This window comes from Leguminivora glycinivorella, chromosome 9, assembly GCF_023078275.1.
Source record: "Leguminivora glycinivorella isolate SPB_JAAS2020 chromosome 9, LegGlyc_1.1, whole genome shotgun sequence".
Lineage (NCBI taxonomy): Eukaryota > Metazoa > Arthropoda > Insecta > Lepidoptera > Tortricidae > Leguminivora > Leguminivora glycinivorella.
This window is the reverse complement of record NC_062979.1, coordinates 14,521,388-14,535,786: the sequence shown is the minus strand read 5'-3', so window position 1 is coordinate 14,535,786 and position 14,399 is coordinate 14,521,388. Positions and strand designations below refer to the sequence as shown.

Below are 14,399 nucleotides of genomic sequence, written 5' to 3'. Positions count from 1 at the left end.
TTTGGAGATACTTTTGCATTCGATCGTAAATATAATACAATATGCCCAATAAAACAACTGAACAAGCTTCGTTAAACTTTATTTGATGTCTTAAATGTTTGTGTCACAGAACACATTTGTACATTTATTTAGTCGCATACATCTGTATACTCCACAACTATTGTTACTATTGCTATTTACAACAGGGGAAGACAATTATATAACTCCGTATAGACAGATAGGAAGAAAACGGCCAAACTCAGAACTATAAAGAAAAAGGTACGGTGGCTTAGATGGCTTTACACCTTTGGGGGTGCTCGGCTAGATGGCGCCAATATTAGTATTTTACACTTTAACTCATATCAAGCTAAGAATATGGGTCAAATTTTCAAAACTGTGGTTCAAAAGTTTTAAGCCTGTGTCGAGAGATAGCAGTATAGGCACTGTGATTACACATTTTACTTTGACAGTAACTCTTCTTCAGCTACTTAGTAGATATTCCGTGCCACGACCGCATTATTTACCGCATGTATGATTTGAAGAACCACTGCAATTATTACAAAGGGGGAACCTAAGGGCACAGTACAAGAAAGAGCTCTATCTACAGTATGGCCACGCCCAGCAATAAACTCTGAACTAATGTAGATACTTACTACAATTTAAATACACGTGACTATCAAATTAAACAAATATCGTGACTATTATTTTGAAAAATCTTATCTCACACTGATACTTAATATTGAAACGCAGTGCCTCTACATGGACTTCATACATAGTTACTATATTCTTCTTTTCATTGACAGAAAAACAAAGTGATGCTCTCCAGCAATGTATTTAAATACAAAATGCAAATACTTTGGTTTTTTACCTATTTCAAATAAAAATACAAAATAGTTTTAGAAAAAGGTATTTGAAATACAAAATGCAAAATAGGTATCTTCAAAATACCTTTATTCAAATAAAATACTTTTTTGACATAAGGTAAAGCTTTTATTCTAAAGATGTGTTTAAAACACAGAATCACCAGAGAGCCCAGAAACCTGGCTCTATAGAATTAGCACGTTAAAAAGTGAAGCCAAAAATTGGCTGTCTCCATGTCTTTTACCTAATATTATAAAAATCTAATGAAAGAGTTATTAGGGGAAGGTTGCTATCATTGGACCACTTCGCTGCTCTATATATATAGTCGATGGCAAAGTTCCTTTTACCTTCGTGCCTCGATACCCTCGCAACGCTCAAGATTCCACTTTTTGAACCACTCGCTACGCTCGCGGTTCAATATTGAAATCTTTCCCTTGCTCAGGTATCAATATTGGCACGTCCAGTTAAACAACTACTTTGCCCCCTTGTAAAACAAATAACTATTATTTTTTCAAACTCGGTAAACGTAACAGTCAAGACGCTAGCTTTTTTGAGAAATTAATCGTATTTAATCTAAAGAACCTTCCCTTAAAGTTAACGGAATTCAAAAAAGTAAGTAAGTAAACACTTTATTGTACAAGAAAAGAATACAACACATATAATTTAAAATAGAAACAGGGTGTATAGTTTGCTAACTGGACACCACCCGACTAGTCGGGGCAGAGGTAGACCAAAAAAAACGAGGCGAGATGACCTCGACGTATTTTGCTGCGGCTAGCCGAAGCAGGCGGCAAAACGTGATGGGTGGCGGAAGAAAAGAGAGGCCTTTGCAGTGGGTTACAAATATAGGCTAGGAAAAAAAATTGTTTGCTCTTGCCTGGGGGTTTTTATCTAGCACGAAGTCGAAACTCCAAAACCATGCAGAGTGCGTTTTTTAAAAATGTAAAAAAAGTACCTACAATTTTTTTTTCATGAATATGTACACTACTGTACTGTAAACACCACAATCAGAAAAGGTATCCGGGGTGGCACATGAGGAGCCCACGACGGTCCTGGTCAGTTCCATGTCGCTAACAGGTCCGGGTTCTCCATTTTAGTAGTAGCAAGGTGCTCCGCATTCCTGTAATAATGGTGATATAGTCAATGAACATTAATTAACAGTTATTTGTTATGCTAGGGGGCAAAGTTGTATTTTAACGCCGAGTGTGGAATTGAAAAATGAGCAAGTGAAAGGATTCTATAGTTGAACCACGAGCGAAGTGAGTGGTTCGAGAATAGAACTCTAAACTTGCGTGTTTTAAAACACGAGAAGTAAAATACATTTGCACCCGAGTGTAACACAAAACTTTTCCCCTCACTATAGCGAGGAAACTACAACGCAAAAAATGCGTTTATCACTGCTTCCAGTAGTTCCACAGGTGGTAAATCATCTTTATTACTAGATTCACCTACATTTATCAATTTTAAAGCAGTTAATTTGACTTTATTCAAGGTCAAATTACTTTACCCACTAGTGGATAAAATGCGTTTTTACCCGCTGGTATTAAAGGACAAAACACGTGTTTCCGAGCTAGTGAGGGGGAATAGTTATTTGTTTTACAAGGGGGCAAAGTTGTTGTTTAACCGCACGTGCCAATATTGATACCCGAGCAAGCGAAAGATTCCAATATTGAACCGCGAGCGTAGCGAGTGGTTCAAAAAATGGAATCTTGAGCGTTGCGAGGGTTTCAAGGCACGAAGGTTAAACAAACTTTGCCACCGAGTGAAACACAAAATTTTTCACCACACCAACACGAACAAAATACTAACTATAAAACATCAAATAAAATCAAATCCATTAATTTATTCATTATTTATGATTCAAAATCATCATTTGTAGGTAAATTCTACCAGCCTGCTTAAGACATCAAGTTAAAATTTGTATGAAATTACTTTGCACTCTTGTGGATAAAATGCAATTTTGCTATCTGTTTTCGAATAGCAAAGTAAGCCTTTAACAGTTGGTGTGGTGAAAAATGTTTTTTCATCGCACTCTATTGCTATTTTGCACTTAATACATGCCAAGTTGCGCTTTCGCTTTCTCCCAGACCGGACTGTAGCTCCGGTTAAAAAGCCGTAATATAAGTAGTTCTCGAGATATTAAGTTATGTGACAGACGGACGGACACACAAGACGGACGGAACGGCACCATAAAGGTTCCTTTTGTACCTTTTTGGTACGGAACCCTAAAAAACCGCCGCTTTTGGAGTTCTGGTGAAAGGTACTTACGAATGTTGAATAGGCTACTTGCCTCCTAGTCAAATCAGCTTCCCTTTAAGAACTGTCAAAACGAATTTTAACGTTTTGCTAATATGAAATCGAATTGAGTGACGTCACGTTCAACTCATTTACTTTATATATTTCTACCTGACGAATTAAATAGAATTTGTATTTAAAAATAACTTCTATCCATGTTTTCCTTATATTTATCTGATGCTTTATTTCGTGCATGGTATTAAATAATTTATTTTAAGTACAGTCAAGTTCCATGTTGTGTAGAAATGTGTATTTTTTAAAACTGCTTTCAATGTCTGGTTATTTGATGGAAATACAAATGAATACATCAATAACGTATACCTACCGTTAAGGTTTAAGGAGTTCCCTCAATTCGTCATGAATCCAATATCCGACTACCTATAAGAAATCGAGTTTGACAAAATTTGAGTTAAAAACTCAATATGCTTAGCAAACAAAGATCCTTTTGTGTCGTCTTTGAGAAGTTTCGTTCTGATCATCATAAGCAGTTCCACTGCACCAACCCCAAACTCAAGTAATTTTGGAGAAAATAGGCTGTGACAGACGGACAGACAGGCGCACGAGTGATCCTATGAGGGTTCCGTTTTTCCTTTTTGAGGTACGGAATCCTAAAACCAAAGTCATAATAAGTGTCTCGTTCAAATTTGAGTAGTTCCGTTCTGATCATCATCAGCAGTTCCACTGCACTAAATGTCACTGTTCGGTACGATCGACTACAAAGAGATGTATCCATTTCTCACCTTATTACGATGCAAGAAGCTGAAAAAGTGTATACATCTCTTTGTAGTCGACCGTACGTAAACGCATGCTGTTCTTATAATAACACAAAAACCAATATATGTATACCTGAATAAATTAAAGTTATGGTCTTTGGGAGCCTGGGGTCTGCTTTGACAATCAATCCCAAGATTTGGCGTAGGCACTAGTTTAACGAAAGCGACTTCCATCTGACCTTCCAACCCGATGGGTAATTAGGGCTTTATTAGGATTACCCGGTTTCCTCACGATGCTGTCCTTCAGCGAAAAGCTACTGGCAAATATCAAATGACATTTCGCACATAAATTCCAAAAACCTCATTAGTGCGATCCGGGGTTCGAACCCGCGAGCTCTAACGCGACCACTGTTCTGAACGTAAATGCATACTGTTCTTATAATAATACTAAATTAAGTCACTATAAGTGTGTCGTCCAGATTTGAGGAGTTCCTTTATGACCATCATCAGCAGTTCCACTGCACCAAATGTCACTGTTATGAATGTACTTAAATTAAAGCTATTCTCATATAAATACCAAATTCATTGTAAGTGTGCCGTGCAGATTTGAGGAGTTCCATTCTGATCCATTTCCATCATCATCAGTTCCATTGCACTGAGTTCCACTGTTCTGAACATAAATGCATGCTGTTCTTATAAAAATACCAAAGTCACTATGAGTGTGCCTTTCAGACTTGAGGAGTTCCGTTCTGACCATCATCAGCAGTTCCACTGCACCAAATGTCACTGTTCCGTACGTATATGCATGCTGTTCTTATAAAAACACAAAAATCACCACATGTATGCCTTCAAGATTCGAGGAGTTGCCTTGATTTCTCCAGGATCCCATCATCAGAACTGGGTTTTGATAAAAATAGGACTAATCTCAAATCTGTATACATAACTTATATACATTCAATCAAAAAAAAAATGAAATCGGTCCTGTAACAACGGAGAAATCGACAACATAAAGAAACCGGTCAAGTGCGAGTCGGACTGGCCCACTGAGTAGTATCCGTACAAACTTACAAAAGTTAAAATAATCTCATGTATCTCATATATGTACCTATAACTTTAAAGATTTGACTATAATTACCTATAGGTATCGGTGAATTCGCTAACTAATTTGCGCGACCTGTTTAGTATGTTAGTTTTTCAGGGATAATTATTTCTTAATGTTAACTCATTTGCATAGTTTAATCTTAATTTAGAAGAGATTTTTTTTACATAATTATAATCTCGTATTCATTTGTAGTTCGATCTGTTCGATAAAATCCGCAAGGGTGGTTAAATTGAATTTTAAATCTGATTAGTTTTTAAAACCGAAATAAATTACACATATGAAAGAAAAAGTGACCAAGGCCTCCAGTGCCTGAGGCTGGAATCGAACCAACGTACCCTGCAATCGCGGCAGATGCCTATTTCGTGAGCGTCAGAATGGCGGGTGTACATCAAGCAATCCTGGTGTGGTATACGTCAGGAGTTAGTGCCAGCAATGTGCCAAATGTGCGCCAAAATTCGAGCAATGTGCTCTTTGAACTCCAGAGATATTTAAGAAATTAATGACACCCGCCATTCTGACGTCAGGTTGGCGGGTGCACTTCCAGTTCTAGCTAATGGCTGCTTACTCAAGGGTGAAAGTACTGCCTAAGGCTAGTGCTCGCAATGTTCTTGCACATGTATAAAACACACACTAATTCAGAGAGCCGTTGAAGAGTAATATGGGATCGAATAAATATATCTATAACGCCTGCTGAAATAAAATAGCAATGTTCATTGCCTGCAATGCAGCATTAACATGCAGGCGCTTTTCACAAAAAAGTGATACTTATAGATATATTTATTCAATCCCATATTACTCTTCAACGGCTCTCTGAATTAGTTTGTGTTTTATACATGTGGAAGCACATTGCGAGCACTAACCTTAGGCAGTACTTTCACCCTTGAGTAGGCAGCCATTAGCTAGAACTGGAAGTGCACCCGCCAACCTGACGTCAGAATGGCGGGTGTCATTAATTTCTTAAATATCTCTGAAGTTCAAAGAGCACATTGCTCGAATTTTGGCGCACATTTGGCACATTGCTAGCACTAACTCCTGACGTATACCACACCAGGATTGCTTGACATACACCCGCCATTCTGACGCTCACCCTATTTCCGCTCGGCCACCCAGGTCACAGATGCTGAGGTCGAAATTATCTCTCATATGAGTAATCTATACAAGGACTCGCAGCGCCCTCTGACCATCCCTAGAACCTTCCTTCCTTGACAGATTTGAGGCGGCGGTTAAAAATAGTTTTGATATGTACAATTTGAGCTTTTTCATACGATACCCCACTTGACGTAGTAGCTTGACATGATTTACAGTTTGCCATTAGAAGTTAAAAATGTTCATACCTGTTCCAAATTTCAAATCGATAGCAAAATTACCTAGTTCTCGAGATATTTAGAAATATGACAGACAGACAGACATACGGACAGAGTGGGACCATAAAGGTTCCTTTTGTACCTTTTTGGTACGGAACCCTAAAACCAAAAAAAATACAGACGAATTGAGAACCCCTTCCTTGAGATTTGGAGCGGCGGTAAAGTTAAATGCATGACCTTGACAAAGATTAATTCAAATTTGTATTTTGACATGCTGTCATTACAGTCAAAAATAGATGATGCATATATACATCGCTGTGCATTAAAGGGTTAAGTCGTTTTTCCTCTATTGTTGGCATTGTAGATACACAGATATTTTCAATTTTGTTAAACTTATTACCTGGCTCTCAGATTCTCCGCTCATTGTAGCTGCTTCTGTGAACGTCGGCGATTCTTGACATTTGGGTTCCGACGCGCCTTCATCATTAAATCTGCAATAATAATGATCACGAATAAATCAGAAGTTTCCAACCATTGGCGTGTGCAAAGGGCTTGGCACTTGGCAGTAATAGTTATTTGTTATACAAGGGGGCAAAGTTGTATTTGAACGTCGAATGTGGAATTGAAAAACTAGCAATTGAAAGGATACCTGCGTTTCACGATAAAATATCAAGAGCCAACACCATGACAGCTCCTCGAAACAATCACTAGTCCTTGTTCCAGGAAGCCCAGGAGATCCGAAAATTGGTCCTGGACAAATCGGCCTTGGTCCGATGAAGAATCACTGTAACATAAAAAATAAATTTACAAGTTAATTAGTGTTAATTTACAAGAGAAAATGCTTGAGTTGCTAAAAAATCCCTCAACTCTTCATGGATTCCAACATCAGAACAGCGCAGGTTTCGACATGTCACAAAAGAACGCCACCTCAATAAGTCAATACGTAGGCAACAGAACCCTAGGCGTTACGGGGCCCGAATAGAAGGGGCAAATTAAGAAAGAGGTAGCGCAATATCATTTTTAGGGTTCCGTACCAAAAAGGTACAACAGGAACCCTTATGGTGCGACTCTGTCCGTCTGTCTGTCCGTCTGTCACATTCCTAAATATCTCGAGAACTACTAATGCTATCAACTTGAAATTTGGAATAGTTGTGAACATTGTGAACCTCTACAAATAGAACATATAATTTTTTTTAATTTATTAATTTTAATTGTAGAACATGGCCAAAATGAAAGGGGGGCAAACTGTAAATTTCAAGTTACTAGGTCAAGTGGGGTATCGTTAGAAAGAGCTCAAATTGAACGTAAATAAACTATTTTTTAAAAAATTTTTGTTGTGGAAAAAAAAAGAATTTTGAAGGAAAATGTAAAAAAAAATACCGTTCCCCCCCTTATCTCCGAAGTTTACCAACGAAAAATTATGAAAATTTTAGGAAACATTTGTTTTATGCTAAATATTACAGGAAAAATATAATCGTGTTTGTATCTTGAAAACCTTTTTTTTAATTCACAAAAAACTTTTCAGATTTTTACTTTTAATTTACCCACCTTTGCGGATGTATATAGTACTTCAAATTAATACGAGATGTTACGTAAATCAAATTCTTTCCAATAAAGTAAAAATTGTTTAAATCGGTTAACATTATAAAGAATAATCCCTGAAAAACCAACATACTAATATGGTCGCGCAAATTAGTTAGCGAATTCACCGAGTGATGGCGCTATACACAATAATGCTCATTAGTACCTATACTTTTGTCTTCTAGTCAAGTCGTTAGAGGTATGTGAAAACGTGAGATTATTTTAACTGGGGAGTTTGAAAGTTTGTACGGAACCCTCGGTGGGCGATTCCGACTCGCACTTGACCGGTTTTTTTAAATTTGTTTTAGAATAACGTCACTTTTATTCGAAAACTTTTTTACAAACCTATTTAAGTGTAGAGAAAAAAGTTTTGTACCGAACCGAACTTATCCAACGACTATAAGGTAACGGGCCCAATCATGGACAGTTTAAGATGAAATTTTGCCTATTTTCGATATTTCACTGAAACATGTAAAAATTCTACCGCTAAACGTGTTAAAACTTGAATGTCTTATCTTTCTTTTACATTTCCAGCGCATTGCAGAATAGATACTCCTATTGGTTTCTTCATAATTAACAAATTAAAGCAAGGTGCTTTTTCTCCAATCATGGACGGCAGTTCTCCAGTAATGGATCCCCCATTATGAACGGTGAAATAAGTTTAAAAATTTACATTTAAAGCAAACTAATACTCAATGAGACAATTTTATATACCCCAAATAAAATTAGTTTGGGTTATTTTAACATAGGATTGTTTCTTGTAAATTTTGGTTTTTGTAAATTGTTCCTTGTCCACGGAACGGAGGTACGCAGTTTTCCGGGTCCAGTTATGGACACTCGCAAAATAACACAATTTCTTTATATCTTTGGAGTAACAAACTAGTATGTTTTATACCTTATCTCATGGTTAATACAGTAAGTAAAACTCATTCAAGTTTACACCGAGTATTATTTTTTTTATTAATTTATGCACGAACTCTACTCTCTTAGCAACCTTATTTAATGAGAATTTTTACTAATATTTTTTTCAGTAAACTGATGACTTTTATCTAGCCGCCAAATCCTTCAGAAATAACCGAATTAAATGAAACGTCAAAATTAAGCAGCTCTATTACTCTTGTTTATGGTACAATGCCGTCAATTTTTAGGAACTAATTTCAAATTATTATTTTTAAGGATTTGTCCATAATGGTATCACCGTCCATTATGGGGTATTTTATATTATACCAAGAACCATTTAATACAGGACCAGCAGAGTCCATACTAAATACCGTACCCCAGCTGGCAGCCGTCAATCTATGTCGCTAGATGTCACTAAGAGTGTCATTTGAATAAAAATGTCGTTATTTAACACGTTCACTGCGGAGCCGGATTTTGTGAACTCGCTCTCAGTGCGTTACAACCCATGAGAGTCCTGTATTGAGCTTTCTCTCTGTGCGGTACAAGTCAATTACAGCTTGTAAGGAGGGTTTCATATTTTACCTAAAATACCTTTACCAGATACACATTTATTAAATTTTATTGAAACAATATTTAGTCTAATAACTAATCTACACAATACTGTCTTCGCCGAAGTTGATGACTGTTCGTTTAGATTTTATAGACGAATTAATTAACAGGTCAAAATTGACTTGTGCCGCACAGCCAGAACGGGCACAGGTAAAAATGTCGATGATTTAGTAGTGATGAGGAAAATAAACGAACTAATATATCGATCCAATTCTTACTTTCTTTACCTTTAATGTAACCAGATTTTTATATACAACCAAAACTTTTAACGTTGCTCTTAACATTATTTAAAAAACGATTTTTAGAAATTTTAGTAAATATTTTGCATCAAGCAATTTGAACTTTTTACAATATATTTTTACGTAATAATATTTAGCAAAATTGTAAGCGTTTTGCGTATAAAAGCGTTATATTGTATTTAACGAATTTCATTTAAAACAATCGAAACACATTTTTTCACCACAAAATAACGTGTGGATTGATAATATGGTAACAACACTAATGCATTTTGCACTTTGCTCCAGTGCTATACAAGGTCGTGCGTAACAGGTCATTAAAGGCCCTGTTCCGCACTGAATAACAAAAGTCTAAGACTGGTGCGAACAGGACATATGTGACCTGTTTATTAATTTATATGCTGTCAAATAGAGTGTAAAATGATAAATATAAACGTATACTTGACTATATAAAAATAATAAAATATAACAATGATATGGGCTTCGCACCAGGGTAAAGTTGCGCATTTCTGTCGCCGCACCAGGGGGAAGTCCAGAACAGGATCAGAATGACCTGTTTCGCAGTGAACGTGTTAAAAAAAACCGGCCAAGAGCGTGTCGGGCCACGCTCAGTGGGCAAGTCAGGGTTCCGTAGTTTTCTGTATTTTTCTCAAAATCTACTGAACCTATCAAGTTCAAAACAATTTTCCTAGAAAGTATTTATAAAGTTCTACTTTTGTCATTTTTTTCATATTTTTTAAACATATGGTTCAAAAGTTAGAGGGGGGGGGACGCACATGTTTTTCCTTTAGGAGCGATTATTTACGAAAATATTAATATTATCAAAAAGCGATCTTAGTAAACCCTTATTCATTTTTTAATACCTATCCAACAATATATCACACGTTGGGGTTGGAATGAAAAAAATATCAGCCCCCACTTTACATGTAGGGGGGTACCCTAATAAAACATTTTTTTCCATTTTTTATTTTTGCACTTTGTTGGCGTGATTGATATACATATTGGTACCAAATTTCAGCTTTCTAGTGCTAACGGTTACTGAGATTATCCGCGGACGGACGGACGGACGGACGGACGGACGGACGGACGGACGGACGGACGGACGGACGGACGGACAGACAGACATGGCGAAACTATAAGGGTTCCTAGTTGACTACGGAACCCTAAAAATACGCACGCGGTAGTTCAACGGCATTACAAATGATACAGTAAAAAGTATATAGATGACGCTAGGGGCCCGTGTCATGTTTCAGTCCCTGTTTACAACGCAAGCCATCGGCATCGTTCTTATTTTGAATTATGACAGTCATCCAAAAGAGTACCATACTGTCAAATTTTCTATCGCTTTCATTTTGAGCGTGACGTCAATGATTAGTAATATTACTTTCAATATATTTCAAATTTATATTTTAAATGAGGCCATTTCGAATAGTGTTTATGATTATGATAGATATCATGTTGACAATCAATCTCCGTCTCGCTCGCACCAATCCTATATTTGTACGAGTGCGACCGAAACGAGTTGAGTATTATTTAAAGATTTTTGAATGTGCAAAATCCATGAAGAATAGAAATAAAGGAGCAACCTCTTTAAGTATCAGAAGTGCACATATAAAAGAAAGATAGGTGGCGCTGCAATCGCAGGTGCATAAGGGTTTGACAATCTCTTTGCCTTCTCGGTAGTGAGTGACCCCGCCTACGGAGCAAGGGGTCCCGGGTTCAAATCCTGGTGAGACCTTTATTATTTTTTTCTACTAATATTTTTCTTGAATTATTTTATTTTTTTAATGTCCAAAAATATTTTTTTGTTTTGTTACAACTTTTTTAAATTTCATTTGCAAGACTTACAACATTACTGAAGAATCCTAAGATGGGGCAAACAATGTAAAAGGGCTTAAGTTAACATTTGTATGAATAAAACAATAAATAAACACAAATAAAATACACAAAAAGAAAATAAATGTATAAAAAAAAAAAAAAAACAGAAAGATCGCTGTCAGAATTGAACCCGAGAACATCTGCGTACGAAGCCAGCGCACTACCACGGGACTACGTCTTGACTTGCTCAGTCTGACGAAATTAGCCTAGAGAAAAGAACGTCTAATGTCATCTCACATCGCTGATCATTGAGCGAGACATGCGCTCCAAGCGGAGATATTTGTAACTGCAATTATAAAGGCTCAGCCGGTCATTTTTGCGACTGTTCTACTTCGACAGACTTTCCTCCTTATCTCTAGTCTCCCTGGCAAAATCTTATTGGTAGTTGTCACAAAAACCTACTTTTTCCATAAAGCCTGGCTTCCACATATGCGGAATCGAGCGGCGTCGAGTCGAGTTTTCATCTTATACATTTGAATGCTATTCGACGCATCATGAGAAATGCAAAATACGAAAGTATAGCTATTAGTAAACTACGTAATAATTTATGGCAGAAGGTCCTTTAAGTATTAGGGACTGAATAAATTAACCGACTTGGTATTACAGGGATCTCAACTCTTTTTTACGCCAGAAGAACTGTGTTGAAGGACCAGCGATTACGTAGTTCCTGACGAACTATTGTAATATAAAATAAAATAAAACGGAAAAATAAAATTATGGTAATTGATGCGTGCCGAACTTACTGCTGTTGTTTTCTCGACAGTTCAGCGGGCGGCCACCCTTTCGAATATTTACTTGGTTCACTCTTTCTTGTGTACACTCGCGAATCGTTATTTATTTAATTAATAATTATAACTTTATTCGTCGTTGCGGATATTTTTTCACATTGACATCGAATGTCTTTTAGTTTAGCAGATTGACGTATTTTCTTATAGTTTTTAAGAAGGTCGGCAAAAAGGCGGGTGACACGACAAATAAAAATGAGGTTGAACCTATCAAAAGGAAGAGCGAACGGGATGGACGATATGAATGATAATGAATGAAAAGGGCGCGAACAAACTGAGTTGCGAAGACTTGGTGTTTTTACAAGTTTTGTTTTTGATGGGATACAGTATCTATTGTCTTAGTCCGTTTTTATCCGATCCGATATCGGATGTCGGAAGGATTTAAATGGAAAAACCGGCCAAGAGCGTGTCGGGCCACGCTCAGTGTAGGGTTCCGTAGTTTTCCGTATTTTTCTCAAAAACTACTGAACCTATCAAGTTCAAAATAATTTTCCTAGAAAGTCCTTATAAAGTTCTACTTTTGTGATTTTTTTCATATTTTTTAAACTTATGGTTCAAAAGTTAGAGGGGACGCACATTTTTTTCCTTTAGGAGCGATTATTTCCGAAAATATTAACATTATCAAAAAATGATCTTAGTAAACCCTTATTCATTTTTAAATACCTGCCCAACAATATATCACACGTTAGGGTTGGAATGAAAAAAAATATCAAACCCCACTTTACATCTAGGGGGGCAAACTAATAAAATATTTTTTTCCAATTTTTATTTTTGCACTTTGCTGGCGTGATTGATATACATATTGGTACCAAATTTCAGCTTTCTAGTGCTAACGGTTACTAAGATTATCCGCGGACGGACGGACGGACGGACAGAAAGACATGGCGAAACTATAAGGGTTCCTAGTTGACTACGGAACCCTAAAAACAAGTAAAAATATAGGTGAAATTATGTTTTTTTCAACTCCCGGGTTGCAAAACAATGTCATCTAGTTTTGAACCAAAAATTGAGCTTTTTTTAGGGGTACGCTTTTTTGTATGGGCTATGTCAGTCCAGTATTAAATGGTTCTTGATTATACTAATATAATATAGCAATACCCATGACGAATTTGTGTCAAATGTCAGATTCCAAATTGAACATTAATTTTGAAATCAGCAGCCCCGAAACCTAATTTACGACACTCCCATGACGACACAAAAGTTAGGAAAAAATGGGTTCTGTAATGAAATTAATGATAATTATACTAATGGTTAAGATGTGAACTTAAAATATAGCTTTTTTGGCTCACCTTAACTATAAACTGAAATAGACCTACCATAACTACTTACATAATTTGCTAACTGCCGGACAAGCGCTTGACGAGCAGCGCGACCCAGCTGCAGCTCTTTGTTTAGCCAACACCTGTCAGGAGCCATTGCCAAATAAATATCAGCATTCTGCTGACGGGCGTCAAACTCCGCCGCTAATCTCTGCTCCTGCTGCTGCTCCTTTTCTTCGTGTCGGTTCAGCGGAGGCAGTTCACAATTCGCTTTGTTAGCTATATTGTCAAGCACACAACACGTTTTAACGATCTTAGCTGCCGCTGCTGGCTTGTAGTGCAGTTTCTCCATTGACGACAAACACTACCAACTGATTTTTAGTCGCCCAAAACACCGCTCTATACAGTTGCGGGCTCGAACTTGTAAAGCGGTATAACGAGCTTCTGGAGATCCTACAGGTGCATCCAAAAGTCAGTGCATCCATCAGTAGTGTTTGCCTCTGTGGGTAAGCTGAATCACCTGAAAGAATATAAAAATGTATGGCTGTGATATATTGAAATATACAATTATGCTACGAGTGTTTTGTCTAACAGTTCTTACTTAGAGTGATATTTAAATTGACTTAACAATAAATCACACGTGCACGGAAGAAGATATTACACAGAAGATACTATTGGGACCGTGCGCGACGACACGCCACGTGACAGGTGACCATTATGGACAATATTGTCGCCGCTGTTAAGCGAGAAGTAAGTAAAAATTGTGAAAAAATTAATGAAATCTTGTGTTATTTTACTATATTAGACAATTTTGGACGACGGTGGTTACAACATTATCGCCAATAACATTAAAATTGTTGTTTTCAGTGAGAAATTAACAAACTGGTGACTAAAACG

The 14,399-nt window shown here is 37.0% G+C and overlaps 1 protein-coding gene across 4 annotated transcripts; it reads right to left on the bottom strand.

Moving 5' to 3' along the window:
* Positions 1–1,861: 1,861 nt before the first annotated feature.
* LOC125229895 lies at positions 1,862–14,120 on the bottom strand. Of its 4 annotated transcripts, XR_007177460.1 has the most exons (4): positions 13,573–14,120; positions 6,904–7,038; positions 6,655–6,745; positions 1,862–1,960 (listed from the first exon to the last, which is right to left on the bottom strand). XR_007177460.1 is itself a non-coding variant. In XM_048134833.1 (2 exons), exons 1-2 carry the CDS (start codon positions 13,852–13,854, stop codon positions 1,934–1,936), a joined length of 309 nt encoding a protein of 102 aa, XP_047990790.1. In that variant the 5' UTR covers positions 13,855–14,120; the 3' UTR covers positions 1,869–1,933. The 4 variants fall into 4 exon arrangements, 1 of the variants encoding a protein (XP_047990790.1); XR_007177459.1 differs by lacking the exon at positions 6,655–6,745 and having other exon boundaries at positions 1,869–1,960; XR_007177458.1 differs by lacking the exon at positions 1,862–1,960 and having other exon boundaries at positions 6,696–6,745.
* Between the last annotated feature and the right edge of the window lie 279 nt (positions 14,121–14,399).

Excerpts from the sequence above, each read along its gene's own strand:
- LOC125229895 (XM_048134833.1), bottom strand. The coding sequence starts at position 13,854 with ATGGAGAAACTGCACTACAAGCCAGCAGCGGCAGCTAAGATCGTTAAA. Across the intron at positions 1,961-13,572 it reads TCCGGCAGTTAGCAAATTAT|GAATGCGGAGCACCTTGCTA; the intron begins GTAAGTAGTTAT and ends CCATTATTACAG.